The following is a 15,386-nucleotide window of genomic DNA, read 5'->3' as shown; positions in this document are numbered from 1 at the left end:
GTATTCAATATGGTACAACATTGCTTGATCTAGTAACGTCAATGAAGCAACGAAAGACCCTCCTCCTTAGTTTCATCCATGCCAATCTCTGGAGGCAGCCTAACAATATAGGTGCTAATAAATAGCAATATCGACATTTTTTGCAAACAAATTGGGAATAGTCCTAATAAATGATTACTAAGTTCTAAGTCACTGTTCAGAGGTCATAAAAAGCCACGCATCTCAGTAGATTGGAACGAATGTTAAAAACCGGAAGGCTTTCGCCTTATGAGGAAATAGGGAGAAAATGTGGGACTAGGCATGTGTGAAGCTTCGCTTGCAGAAAATCGTCTCCAATGCGTCTCGCTCTCACCTTATTCCAAATCCTATAGCTTCACCCGCACTTTTAACATTGCCATTACCTCTCTCCCATCGCCGACTTGAGTAGTCGAGTGTCAGTGAATTTACCGCTTGCCGTAACTAAAAGCAGCACGACCCACCCTGACGATGGAACCAATTATAGAATTTTCGGCGTCACAACGTCACCGACGCCAACTGTATACGACACGAGTTCCTTGGAGGGTGCTGCTTAAATAGTCCCTTCATGACTCCGAGTTCTGAGACAAGAGAGTGGTTTCTTTCTCACCACTGCTACCATCTCAACAAATGATGTCACTTTATAGTCACCTATTTCTTCATAAAAGACGTGGAAGACATCAGCACTAAGCCTGGAGCCAATCAGGATTATGCGCTTTTTGGCTACACGTCGTCATCTGCGCTATAGAAGGCTTGCACTGACGTCACTGAAACGCCATGTTGCAGCACCAACACGTGGGGACGCGACATTCCCGATGTGACATTATATTTATAAAAACACCGCATGCAGGTTTTTTTTTCATTATTCACGCAAACGGACGTTCTTGCCGCGTTGTTTTCACACAGAAGAAACTTGTATGTCATCAAAGCTGCCATCGTGGAGCATCACTTTCTTTCTGAAACGGCGTACGCGACGTCACCTGCAAGCCATCTATATGTAGCTGTGTCAAAAGCGCACAAAACGAAGGTGATTCTATTCATTGCGCAAGATAGCCATGCGATACGAGACAGGAAGGATGTGCGACCCCATGACAGAGCACGGTGTAAAGCAATTATAGACGATATCCGTCGTATGGACAACGAAATCAGGACTTTTTTCTTCATGACGTCACGTGAAGAGACTCCTGCTGGCATCACGAATTACCGGAAAGGGGGAAAACGCCAGAAATTAACAGCATTCGTTTGTAGTATAAATTTATGTTTTCGGGTTCCTTAACATTGTTTGCCCCGCCGGGGTGGTCTAGTGGCTAAGGTACTTGGCTGCTGACCAGCAGGTCGCGGGTTCGCATCAAGGCTGCGGCGGCTGCAATTCCGATGGAGGCGGAAATGTTGTAGGCCCGTGTGCTGAGATTTGGGTGCACGTTGAAGAACCCAAGGTGGTTGAAATTTCCGGAGCCCTCCACTACGGCGTCTCTCATAGTCAAATGGTGGTTTTGGGACGTTAAACCTTACTCATCAATCAATCTTAACACTCTCGCATTATTGAATGCAGTAAGCGACAATATTATATGTAAAGAAGGGGGTGAGTATGAAGATTCGTTTATTGATCAAGACCGGAGGTGAAAACAAAACAGACGTTTTGGAACCCTTGAACCAGATTCCTTGATCACACTACCCGTTGAAGAGCCGTAAGTAGCTTTTTATTTCAAAAAGTGACATGATGAACAGGTGTAGCTGGCCGACACATAGCCATTTCTCCTGACTATTGCGTCAGTAATTTTTTGTGTATTGTGAAAATTTCCTTGCTCCTTTTGTCGTCACTTGAGCAAATAAGTGTTGCCTTGCCCGCGTCACTTAATATGAAACGACAGATTGCTTGTGGCAGGCTGGTTGGCACAAATTAAAGTTCTGGTAATGTCCGGTATGCGCCGCTTTTTTGTGTGGAGGAAACCAAAGGCTAGCTAGTTCGGGTACGACTCCCCTGGATGTCGAGAAAAGGAAGGCTGCTGTCACGCTGACAACCTGTGGTGAACAGTATGGCAACTTTTATCGAGTCATTTTGGAGACGCGCCGGTGTCCCATTTGTTCCCGAGATGAGGGAAACTCTAAGCCGTATATTCGCAAGGTATGGAAATCGTTTTTAGAACATATTTCGTTCAGCAAACTGAGCAATGAGCTTGTGAACTTTAAATATCGCTTGGATAGCAAAATGTACCCCTGTGTCGTCTACAAGATACGATGCGGACACTAGCGTCAATTACATCAGCGAAATTGGCAACTTCATCAGGCGATCAAGGGAACACCAGAAGGAGGCCGGTAGCAACAAAAAAAGCGTCTAACGCCGTTGGTGAGCTTGCTAATAGAAAGCAATGGAAGGAATAATGCTTTGTGCGTCATTACTTCGATTGGGATAACGCCGCTATCGTAGCCAAGAAAAAGAATTCGACGACAATACTTTTGCAATCTGTGTTTGTTCAGACCACCGAGGACGTCGTTGACAGGACAGTTGGCAATCTACCGGCTAGCTACAGATGCTTCTAACCTCACATTTTATAATGAAAAGCGACTTAGGGCTCTTGCCTGCGCAGTGTGATCAAGGGACCCGTACGGGTTCCCAAACGTCTCGGCGTTTTCAATTGGTCTTTGTCAGTAACCGCATCTTGATCCTCATCGTAATAAATGACTAGACAAACTTCCATTGAACTATAGACTACAAGCGGGAGGATGAGCAACCCACCCTCTCAAAACACCCCGTCTCACCTTGATCGTCCAGTGCAAACGTATTACTGAACATTGTCTTCAGCTCTTCCCTGTCCGTTGTGTACAGGCTCAAGTAGGGCAAATAATGCCTTTGCAGGGCCCGGTCTCCCTCTTTTTCGACTCGTTTTTTCAATTCCAACCAACGTTCGTCCATCTTGCTCAAAGTAAGCTGCGATTACAAATAAGTAAAATGATGGACCAGTCCTATGCACATGTGAAGTTGCCAGTCAACACAGATATATCTTAAAAACTTTTTCACGTGGTAAAACTGTGGACAGGACGGCGTAGACGTTCGTAGTAAAGAATATTACGCACCTAAAATTTGTAGGATGTCATATAGAGGTCTTGATAAAGCGTGCACATTCATCTAAACAGTAATGTTGATATGATGCTGACGTATTCAGCGTAGATAATTTCACTCTGTGGTTGTAAATAAGAATAGTATTTTGTTCATAAACCTATAGAATACTTTACATCATAAATTCGCTTCATTTACAGTCGGCTATGTGGTGTAAGAGACATAGCTTGCAAAACGTCCTACGTAAGGTTGAATGTTTAAAAGCTAATTTCTGACCTAATTCGATGCTCCCAAAGCGCTGCTTTCAAGATAGTCTTTAGACCAGAAGGACTTAGCCATGTCTACATGTGAAGTGCTTGACGTTACTCGTTAAGAGCCCTTTGCATGTTTTCCTTCGGTTGCTTCTGCTTGTTATTGTCATTGATTTGCATGTCTCGTGATGAAAATCAGAACACTCGCGAACGTGAGAAATGCAGAGCCAGAGCCCATGCTTGTGTTGTCTTCGTTTGTCCTGTCTTCGCGCTGTTCTTTCAAGCTCGAACTTTGGAAACGTTTTCTTCTTTTATATAGTGCGTTCAGTTCTGTGTAAGCTATGTGGAAGCCACGCAACGATATAGATTGCTCGCGTGCGCGTGTTTCTAATTTCGAATACAATATAAGACGTCACCGATTGTATTCCACCCTTATTTGTTCTATGATGTGCTGCTGCGCCATTCTTTGTTCTAAAATACAACGAATCTGCAACTTTTTGCATTACTTTTCAGAAAGATAGTGGGTTAAATGGATATTCACATTTCTCCCAGTAATTGCGGCTAAACTGAACAAGTTTGAATACACCGGGTCCACGACATCGTTTGAGGGGCTAATGTTCGATGGGGTATCTATAAATTGTCCATCAGCATATATGCGCATAAATTGCATCCAAAATATAATGCTACGGGTGTTTCTTAATTACTCTTATGTTTCATTCGGTCTTCACCCACAAAGCCTGTGTGAAATGCTCAGCGCGAACCATGCCTGATTGTTATAGAAGGTTCATGATTATTGTAGATTGTTCTGTTAAGACTGCGCGCAAGACTTGAACAGTCGAGATTATTATACAGAGGCCGCACGAAGACTAGCGATAAGGCTGGAATATTCGATGGCATATGTGTAAATACCGACGCGCTTCCCCGCTTGTCTGTCGATCAAGGGCCGACGCTCTGCTCACCGCTAGAAGTGCAAGTGTCTTGCTGTAATCTTACTTTCCTTTTACGGGGCCACAAGTTCGGCCGAATAAACAGTTTAACCTGAACACCCAGTTTGCTCCCTTCGTCTGCATCACGACCTTGGGACAACAGCGAGTTTCAGAATAGCGCACCGCGAGCACTTGCGGTGCGGTCGCTGCCACTGCGCATTCATCGTAACACGAGTTGCCGTTGGCGTTCTGGGCTCACCCGCAGAAAATCCGAAATAGCGGCCGCGTTTGCGGCACGCACGCAGCCCGCAAATGCTAGTTTCGAGGCTATGCTGTCGCTGCTATTGTGCGTTGCAGTTTGCAAGAGGGCAAGCGCTATTCTAAAAATCATATGACGCCCGCTATGCCGGTGACGCCTGCAGCGCCTGCAAACGTTATTCTAAAGCTCCCTAATATTTAGTCAGAAAAGTGAGCGTTACCTATACTACAGTACATTATCGTGGGGCTAACACATGTCTTCTCTGGCATTCTACGTTTTTTTTTTATTTTCAGTGAGCACTGGAGATATATGAGTGATTTGTCGATGTCATTCATGGCGAAATCCAAAGATGCCATCATGTCTGCCTGTCTTTTGCGTCTGAGTGTCTTCTACAGGATGCAAACAGTGCTTCTATGTAAACTATGTTCACCTATAAGTTCGTGTTTTCACTCTACTTTTTTTGTCTTGTCACTTGCCTAGCTGCCCTGTATACACTCGCATATAAAAAAATATCGCTAGGTGGGCCCGCTGACAATACTTACTTCGGAACTTTTGTTAAACTTCTGAATCATGCCACTTGTATTTTCATGATGGTATAATAAACTTCATCGGCAGTGTGAATCGCGGTATGAATTCTGCCGTGCACGCTAGCGCCGCGGCCAAAGATCACGCTCCATTGCTGCATTACTCGTGTGCGAACGTGTGTATGAACGTGCGATGCGTTGGGCGTAGACATCAAAACTTTTGATGACACCGTCTTACGAATGCTCACCGCTATGTCAGTGGACTTTGCTTACAATATTTTTGTGCTGAGCTCAAGTATGCCAGTAGACAGTTTGCTCTCTAATTGACCCATTGGCTGCTCAGCTCTTTCACTACATGAAGGTGAAATTTTTCGAATAGCGAAGTGAAAATTCTCACTGAAAAGCTCATGTTTTCGAAGTAATACGAACGCAGCTCCCGTATACAAAGTGCTTTAAAGAAGCTGTCACAGTATGTATTGAAACGTTTTAGCACCCTTAATGGAATGCTATTTTCAGTGCAATCACTCTGGTTCAAAAACAATTAACAGACCGGCCTTATAGGACTCTGTGATGCAAAGATTTTACCGCTATTGTGACTGCGATGGTTCGCAGAGATTGTTTTGCTAGTGGGGCATTACCATGTCTTGTGCATATGAACTTTAGCCGTACCCGTTTGTCAGGTCGATTGCTGTGTAAAACACATTTTTCTGATGTCCTTACGATAAGCATTGCTAGCGTACCGAAGCATAGTGGCGCCAGCTCTGTGCCAGCGTGAAAGAAGACGTTGACGTCCGTGTGTGGCTCGTGCTTGCCGGGTTCCTGCCTGTACCAGCTTGTTGCGACTAACGCTTCTTGAATAATAACCTGTGTTTTTACGCAACCTTGCTCGTTGCATTTGGTGGAAACGTGCTGGGTAACGTCCTGGAGCTCCGCAGCCGTAAGCTACCATCTCAGTCCGTGATGACCTAGCGCGTCGATCCCCCACAAGGCTCTTCCACGCTGCCACCTGTCATGTGTTCTGGTGTACTTCGTCTGCGTGACCCACCAGTATACAACGGCACTGAAGATCAAGATGTCGAGGACTGGCTGGCAGAGTACGAGCATGCCAGCGCGATTAACAAGTGGGATGACCCTGCGAAGCTGACTCACGTCATCTTCTACTTGACGGATTTGGCAAACCTATGGTTCACCAACCACCAAGCTGACATCCCCACCTGGTCGGTTTTCAAAGAGGCCGTCACCTCGTTTTTCGATCGTCCAGCCATGCGTAAGCTTCGTGCTGAACTGGGCCTGCGGGGACAATTTCAGCGAAATGGTGAGAGCTTCACAAGCTACATTGAGGATGTGATCAGCCTCTGTAGGCGAGTTGATGCCAGGATGACGGAGGCTGACAGAATTAAGAATATAATGAAAGGCATTGATGACGACGCTTTTCATATGCTTGTGGCCAGAGACCCACAGACCGTCACGGCCGTGATTCAGTTATGTCAAAGTTTCGATGAGCTGCGCAAGCAACGAGTTTCTACACGTCGCGCTAATACGCAAACAGCTGATATTTCGGCCTTGGAGTGCAAAAGCAGTGGCCCCGACTACAGCGTGTTAATGCCTCAAATTCAACAGTACATCCGGGAAGAAGTTACTCGACAGCTCTCTCTTGTCGCCACCATCAACGAGACCCCCACAACACTGGACCACTCACTTCGCCGTGCTATTCAGACGCAAGTTGCCGAGGCTCTTCCTTCGCCCGCATCCCCAATATCAGTGGCTGCACCGCTGACTTATGCAGAAGCCGTCCTCCGACCTCCTGCCCAACCGCCGCTCCCTTCATACAGTCCAGCCACCAACTACTACAGGTCACCAGTTTCAGCTTATCCGGTAAATCGGCCCTTTCCACCACCTCGAGCACCTGTAAACTCTTGGCGTACTCCCGATAACCGGCCCGTCTGCTACAACTGTAGTATTCCAGGACATGTCGCGCGCTACTGTCGTCGCCGTGGATTCTATTTTAGTGATGTGCAGCATTCCGGCAACATACCTCGGCAATCAGAATCGCGTGTGACACCTGATTCACAAGACCCCCGCTCACGTCGACCAGACTTCAGCCGACGTCGATCTCCTTCACCCCGTCTTCGGTCTCCTTCCCCCATGCTTCGCCGTTCCAACCACGCCCAGGAGGAAAACTAACAGCCGCAGTTCCTGAGGCAAGAGCTGCGCCACCGACGAAATTTCCAAGGCCTCATCTTTCGCCCCCTAGCGAGATTGCCGTGTTTGTGGACGGTTTCGCCAAAACTGCTCTTGTCGACACAGGTTCCGCTATTTGTATAATCAGTGAAGTGTTATGCCGCAAACTGAACAAAGTGACGACTCCACTGGTTGAAATTTCTTTACGCACAGCGAGTTCGCAACATGTCCAACCTTCTGCCACATGCACTGCTCGTGTTGTGATTCAAGGGGTGCTTTACATCGTTGAATTTGTCGTCCTTCCGCATGCGTCTCATGAAATAATCCTGGGATGGAACTTTCTTTCCGCTAATCATGCGGTTGTTGACTGCGCTCGTGCTCAACTCGTTTTGTTTCCATTCAGCACGACATTCATAGATCTCCCTCGCTCACCCAAAAAGGTGATCGTCGCCGCTGACGTCGTCATTTCTGCTTTTTCGGTCGCCGCGGTATCTTTTTTGTGCAACTCCGTTTCCGATTCAACTGCCCTATTTATGCCGTCACAAGAATGGGCTCGTCGCCGGAACCTTGTCGTCCCGTTTGCCGTCATAACACTTGCCGATGGCTCCAGTGCCGTGTACGTGTGCAATCCGTTCCCTTGTCCCGCTACCTTATTGCATGGCGAATGCATTGGGAGTCTTGACACTTATGATGACATCTTTTTTTTCGATGCCCGTTCTGATACGACACCGATGTCCGTGGATGCTGTCACAGCTGGCACCGCGCCCTCACTACCTGACGGAGACATTCTGTTGCGCAGCGTAGACACCGGCCTTACGCAAGACCAGCGCAATCAGCTCATTCAACTACTTGACCGTTTCCGCGCCTCCTTCGACCACGGACAACCTCCCTTGGGACGCACGTCAGTTGTCGCTCACCATATCGACACCGGTCATCATACTCCACTTCGTCAGCGCCCCTACCGCGTCTCGCAGGCTGAGCGTGACGTCATAACTCAACACGTCGACGAGATGCTGCAACGTGGTGTTATTCAGCACTCACACAGTCCTTGGGCTTCGCCAGTGGTCCTCGTGCGAAAAAAGGATGGCTCCATCAGGTTTTGCGTGGATTATCGTCGACTAAACAACATCACACGCAAGGATGTTTATCCCCTGCCACGCATTGATGACGCCTTGGATTGCCTTCAAGGTGCGGAGTTTCTCTCTTCACTGGATCTGCGCTCTGGATATTGGCAAGTGCCAATGGCTGAACCAGACCGTCCAAAAACGCCGTTTGTGACCCCTTGGCGGCTTATATGAATTTAATGTAATGCCCTTCGGTCTTTGCAATGCACCTGCGACTTTTGAAAGAATGATGGACAGTGTCCTCAGGGTGCTTAAATGGCACATCTGTCTTTGCTATTTAGACGACATAGTTGTATTCTCGGCGAATTTCGAAACTCATCTTTCCCGTCTGGAACAAGTTCTCCAGTGCCTTACGGCAGCCGGGCTGCAACTAAACTTCAAGAAATGTCGTTTTGGCGCCCGCAAACTCACAATTCTCGGCCACGTCATTTCAAAAAAGGAATATCGCCAGACCTTGCCAAACTGCGTGCCGTTGCCGAGTACCCCAAGCCTACTACTCTAAAGGAGCTTCGTAGTTTCGTAGGCTTGTGTTCCTATTTTCGGCGTTTCATTCGCAATTTTGCCTCTATAATTGCCCCTCTGACTCAGCTTCTCACCCGTAGTGCGGACGTCTCTGGCTGGAATTCCCACTGCGATGAGGCATTCACGGCGCTACGCCGGCTACTCACGTCTCCGCCAGTTCTCCGCCACTTCGATCCCAATGCACCCACTGAAATTCACACGGATGCAAGCGGTGTCGGCCTCGGTGCCATTTTCGCTCAACGCAAGGATGGCTGCGACGAGTACGTTGTCGCCTATGCCAGCCGTACACTAACGAAGGCAGAGTCTAACTATTCCGTCACGGAAAAGGAGTGCTTGGCTATCATTTGGGCTATAGGAAAATTTCGCACCTACCTTTACGGACGCCAGTTTGATGTTGTCACAGATCACCATGCCTTATGCTGGTTAGCGTCCATGAAAGATCCTACTGGCCGCCTCGCTCGTTGGGCTTTACGCCTTCAGGAATACGATATCCGTGTTGTTTATCGCTCAGGACGCAGACATTCAGACGCCGATGCACTATCCCGTTCTCCACTGCCTCCTGACCTTGCCTGCTTATCAACTGCTATTTGCGATTCATCATCGTTGAGCATCACTGACATGCCATCCGAACAGCGCAAGGATCTCTGGATCAATTCTTTGCTCGACGTCCTCTCTCACAGTTCGTTAGAAACGACTTCACGCTCCCTCTCTCGTCAAGCAAGACACTTTGCTGTCCGTGAAGGCTTGTTGTATCACCGCAATTACGTGACGGACGGCCGTAGGTGGCTCCTTGTCATCCCTCGTCATTTGCGTTCGGACATCTGCGCTGCCTTTCACGATGACCCCCTGTGTGGCCACGCTTGAGTATTTAAGACTTACTCTCGCCTTCGTCTAAGATACTACTGGCACGGCATGTATCGGCACGTTCGCCAGTACGTTCGGTCATGCACAACGTGTCAACGACGCAAGACGCCTTCTCACAGCACTGCTGGCCCTTTGCAACCCTTAACCTGCCCAGCGAGACCATTCGACCGCGTCGGAATTGATATTTATGGTCCTCTACCCAACTCTCTTCGAGGCAACCGGTGGATTATCGTCGCCGTGGATCATTTAACACGCTACGCTGAAACATCTGCGCTGCCTGCTACCACTGCGAAAGACGTTGCGTCCTTTCTTCTTCACCATCTCATTTTGCGACACGGTGCACCTCGTGAATTATTGAGTGACCGTGGACGCGTGTTTCTCTCGAACGCCGTCGACGAGCTACTCAAGGCATGTCGCACTGTCCATCGGAAATCCTCGGCATACCATCCTCAAACCAATGGCATGACGGAACGCTTTAACCGTACCCTTGGAGATATGCTTGCCATGTACGCCTCTGACGACCACACTAATTGGGACCACGTGCTCCCTTTTGTCACGTACGCGTACAACTCTGCGCCACAAACAACCACTGGCTTTTCTCCTTTCTTCCTCCTGTATGGACGTGAGCCATCATGTTCCATGGACACCATTCTCCCTTACAGGCCTGATGTTTCCGAAGCGACGCCTGTTTCCGAAGCAGCTGCTTATGCCGAAGAGTGTCGTCAACTCGCTCACTCATTTATCGCACAAGACCAATGGCGCCAGAAAACTGACCACGATTATTCTGCGTCTACTGTAAACTATAAACCAGGAATGCTGGTTTGGCTCTGGGTCCCGTCTACCCCTCCCGGTCTTTCCCCGAAGCTTTCGTCGAAGTACCATGGCCCCTACCGTGTGGTGTGGCAAACATCTCCTGTCAACTATGAAGTTGAGCCCATTGATCCACCCTCGGACCAACGCTGCCGTGGGCGTGAAACAGTACACGTATCACGCCTCAAACCGTGCTATGACCCCCTTGTCGTGTCCTTTCTCTAGGTCGCCAGGTTGGCTCCTTTCTGCGCGGGGAGTAATTGTACCGAAGCATAGTTGCGCCAGCTCTGTGCCAGCGTGAAAGAAGACGTTGACGTCCGTGTGTGGCTCGTGCTTGCCGGGTTCCTGCCTGTACCAGCTTGTTGCGGCTAACGTTTCTGGAATAATAACCTGTGTATTTACGCAACCTTGCTCGTTGCACTAGCGATAATTTTCTTTGATTATTTATTCTGTGTTTTTGGTGCACCTGTGTCAAATAAAAATTTATTTTCACTAACTGTAGTGGTTGCTAACTACACAATTCGACGAATGGCGACAGAAATATGAGTACTCCTGCAACAGAATTCTCTCTGGATTAGGATATTTTCTTATTGTGAGTTTTGCGGCTTTTGCATTCTTTAGACCGATTCACGCGCTTGATGCGGTAGAAGATAGGTCTTGAATATTTAGAGCCTGCGTTTATCCTAATGGGCATATGTAATTCATGGTTACAGGAAACGTTTTCAGTGTTAGCGTGCTTACTGCTTAATGTTGTAAGCATGTGTAGTCGCAAATTTGGTTCATGCGTTGATGACTGTTAAATTGCGTTGGGTTTATTACAAATAACTGTTAAGTCACGCTAGCCCTAGCGTGACCATATGTCAAGATCGGCATTTTTTTTTGTAAGGGGGTGCCGTTCTTATTTAGCGAGTCAGAACTGCTGCTTCACAAAATAGGCAATGTTCTGCATTCATTGTTTGGAACATATCTGTCAAGTACGCCACTTGATGAACAATGTGTTAGCGTAAGCGCTGGAATGCATTGTTAATATCGTATAACTAGCTCCTTTGCACTAGACGATGACGCCTCGATCCACTCGATTAAGCGAAAATATTTAGACAAGTGCGTGTCAAAGACAGCGTCTCACTCACGGTCACTGTCAATACGTGTATAAGAAACTCCCTCACTCCCTCACTCCCTCACTCACTCCCTCACTCACTACCCCACTCACTCACTCACTCACTCACTCACACACTCACTCACTCACTCAGACTCACTCTGTCACGTATGCACAAACTGCGATATACCCTACACTTCGTCCGTTTGCTCTGTTTTAGAACAGGCGCCATACACTCACCTGAAGCCTTCTCTTTCCCCCGACAAATACGAGCTTGCTTATTTGAAATTCAAATAACGGGCTGAATCCGTACTTCAGGCAGCAGCGGACCATGAGCTCGATGGAGTTGTAAGGTTCGGAGGGCGTCAGTGTGGCCAAGTCAAGGTTCAAAGATTTCATCCATTCCTTGAGGTCACTTACCTGGAAGTATACAGCTCCTTAAAGTTACTGCAACTACGCTACAGCCGTGATGTGCGTAAGCAGGTTGAGCGAAACGGTTGATAGGAACCAGATTATATGGAAAACCACAAGAAAGTACCACTTGAAGAGGAAAGAAGATTTAAAGCCTCGGAATGATAAGCACAAAATGCCATCAAATTGAGTTTTCTTCACTATATCCAATTGATGATAATTCGATGTATGTATTCTCTTCGTACATCCAGCGATTCACTAAATGGTCACTAGCACACATATTTTGGCTGCGAGCTTTTTTAAAATGCCCCCCCCCCCTCCCGCAACCCACGGCTGTGCACGTGTTGCTGGGGGCATCTTAGTCGTAGGACGACACATTATTGGCTGCAGCACGTGACACATAATTTATTAGAGGTGCCTCAGCACCGACCGATCCAGAGTTTCGGTTTGAGATGGAGCTCCAGAACGACCAGCCACCGGGTGCAGCTATCCCCACCAAGCGTTTGAAAGGCTCTTCCACGTCAGAACTGTGGCGCACTTTCACATGGTCCGCATCAACAAGTCCTTTCGAACAGGAAACGGGAAAGCGGTGCTGTGGCGAAGACAGGGCGTGGCACACTGGGCCCGTGACCCTCCCGAATTTTTATTCGCGACGGCACAGAAAGTGCAAAATGACCATTTGCCTGCAGCCCCCCTTACCCGCCCCCACAAAAAAGAATAAAATACTGCTTACGTCTTTGCGCCAAACACAAAACTTTCAACGGATGCCCCGCGGCCATGGAATCGCGAGCAGCCACCGAGTAGTCTGCTAGCGCAAACGCGGCGAAATGGTATCGTGGCTTTGACGTCATCTTAACCTGTATCGGCTGCAGTATGGTGACTTGATGAAAGTAGGGGGGTCACTGTCAGATCGCTTTTGAAGATGTCACTGCTGAGGTGTGACGTGTGGCACTCTATCGTGCTTGCAAACTTCAAAATTCTTGTAAAAGATCTTCGAATCCATCTTTGCTGTTGATATATTGCAGATGATTACCCATGTTCACATGAATTTATGATGCAGGCTACCTAGCCCACAAAAGTTTGTGCCAGTACCTCTTTAACCATCGTATCCAGTGATATGTGTATGCATGTACAGTCTGTTTCACACTTCGCGGAAATCTCAGAGTGCTTGCCATCGCAGCGCAATCAGCGCTGCATTCAAGGCACGGGCAGCAGGTTGCGCGTGCGCACAACTGAGGAGCGTAGTATTGAAGCATGTCGCCTGCCATGACAGCACGTAACTGCAACGCTGGCCGCACCACGTGCCATGTGCTCCGAGATTTCCACTAAGTGTGAAACATATCATATGCCCAAGACAACGCCGAATGTGTGTTTGTTTTCTCGACAGTAGTAGTATAGTGAATCATGCACAATTAAGTTTGCGCGCGTGCTGTAAAACACACATGCAGACACATTCAAAATTGTTATTTCTTCCGCATAATGCCGCATCTTCGTATCTCGTGCAGTTACAGTCATAAGACATATAGTGTCGCATAAATATATATATATATATATATATATATATATATATATATAGGAGTATATATATATATAGGACATATAGGAGTGTCGCAATGCAATGGTGTTACTACTGTGTAGTGACGTCAACAGAACTATGGCTCAAAGGCGATATATCAGTTGTGATGGCATATTATTAAAGACAGATGCATAAGGTAAGGCTAGTATTTCTATCTAGCCTATAAAATTGGGAACATTCGCTTATCAACTTCATTAGCGTGTGCCCCGCCGTGGTGGTCTAGTGGCTAAGGTACTCGGCTGCTGACCCGCAGGTCGCGGGTTCGAATCCCATCTGCGGCGGCTGCATTTTTGATAAAGGCGAAAATGCCGTAGGCCCATGTGCTCAGACTTCGGTGCACGTAAAAGAATCCCAGGTGGTCGAAACCTCCGGAGCCCTCCACTACAGCGTCTCTCATAATCATATGGTGGTTTTGGGACGTTAAACTTCACATATCATCATTAAATCAGTGACCGTGCATAGTGTAGCACGCACAGGGTAGCAAAAACGCTATAGACAATGACCGTGCATAGGCACGCGCAGGCTAGTCAAAACACTATAGTCTCAGAAAACACGGCCGGTGCAGCGAGTGATTGATTGATTGATTGATATGTGGGGTTTAACGTCCCAAAACCACCATATGATTATGAGAGACGCCGTAGTGGAGGGCTCCGGAAATTTCGACCACCTGGGGTTCTTTAACGTGCACCCAAATCTGAGTACACGGGCCTACAACATTTCCGCCTCCATCGGAAATGCAGCCGCCACAGCCGGGATTCGATCCGGAGCAGCGAGTGAAGTGACCTTAGGACTGTTTTTCACTTCAACGTAAAGTAAGTGGTGAAGACAATGTATGCATAAAACTATGGCAGGTCTGCTGGTCACTGTAAAAACAAAGCGCCCATGACTGCGGCCGCCAGCTCAAACCACGCAGTTCCTGTGAGAGGAACGCGGCTTTCCGTCAGGGAACCCCACGAGCCTGACACGCGACGCAAGACGGCCGACGTGCTTTCTTTGAGCCGTGGTCATTTAAAGTTTATTACATCTTTTTTCTCTTTTTACAGAAAGATGAAAAACAACAACGGGTCATATTGCCAGACAGAGGCTCTTAATCCTTATTTTTATGCACGTACAACAATAAAGCATCTTCTGTGTGTACATAACTTCGAATGCAAACAAAGCAATACAGTTCGACATCACAGAAGCACTTCATGAAACATACGTATACAAACACTTCATGTAACGAAACAAGCCATCGAAAACATTTTATTAAATGAATATTTCATACACAACTTCATGAAAATAAACACATCAAAGAAAACACTACAATCACTGAACAACTGCGTACCTATATGCATTAAATTATTGAGCTTGAAACTGTAGCATAAATCAGAGAAAAACATGCATAAACGGTGTAGTTAAAGTTATTGATAAATTATCGCAGATGTAACAGAAAGCTTTTTTTTACATATTGTTAGAATCACGGTGCGTAAAAGTCCATTTAACTCCTCACAATGCGTAGTAGCCGGGGTATTAGATATTGTAAGTCCTGGCGTTCGCAGTTAGTTCGCATGAGCCATTATATTTTTATTTGGCGGCGTAATTGATGCCGATGGGATGATAGTGATAGGCTACTAAAATAAATTCGCTGCTTTTTTATGAGCGATAGCAATCTGTATACGTAATTTGATTTTCTGTCAATGATGAATTTATATCAAAAAGATTATGTGCGGGTAAATCTCACGGCCTATCACGATGGTTCTCGAAACTTTTGGTGGAGTTTTATCATT

The 15,386-nt window shown here is 47.1% G+C and overlaps 1 protein-coding gene across 5 annotated transcripts in view; it reads right to left on the bottom strand.

Moving 5' to 3' along the window:
- LOC142786393 (neprilysin-1-like) overlaps positions 1-15,386 on the bottom strand; it is a 557,390-nt gene that overhangs the window by 22,338 nt on the left and 519,666 nt on the right. For all 5 annotated transcript variants that reach the window (XM_075884067.1, XM_075884068.1, XM_075884070.1 and 2 more), the window contains 2 exons: positions 11,871-12,050; positions 2,776-2,944 (listed from right to left, as the gene is read on the bottom strand). In XM_075884067.1, the coding sequence (XP_075740182.1) occupies positions 2,776-2,944; positions 11,871-12,050 (349 nt within the window). The remainder of the gene's footprint in view (positions 1-2,775; positions 2,945-11,870; positions 12,051-15,386) is intronic.

Source organism: Rhipicephalus microplus, unplaced genomic scaffold (genome assembly GCF_043290135.1).
Source record: "Rhipicephalus microplus isolate Deutch F79 unplaced genomic scaffold, USDA_Rmic scaffold_23, whole genome shotgun sequence".
NCBI lineage: Eukaryota > Metazoa > Arthropoda > Arachnida > Ixodida > Ixodidae > Rhipicephalus > Rhipicephalus microplus.
Note: the sequence above shows the minus strand (reverse complement) of the source record. Positions and strands in the feature narration are given on the sequence as shown.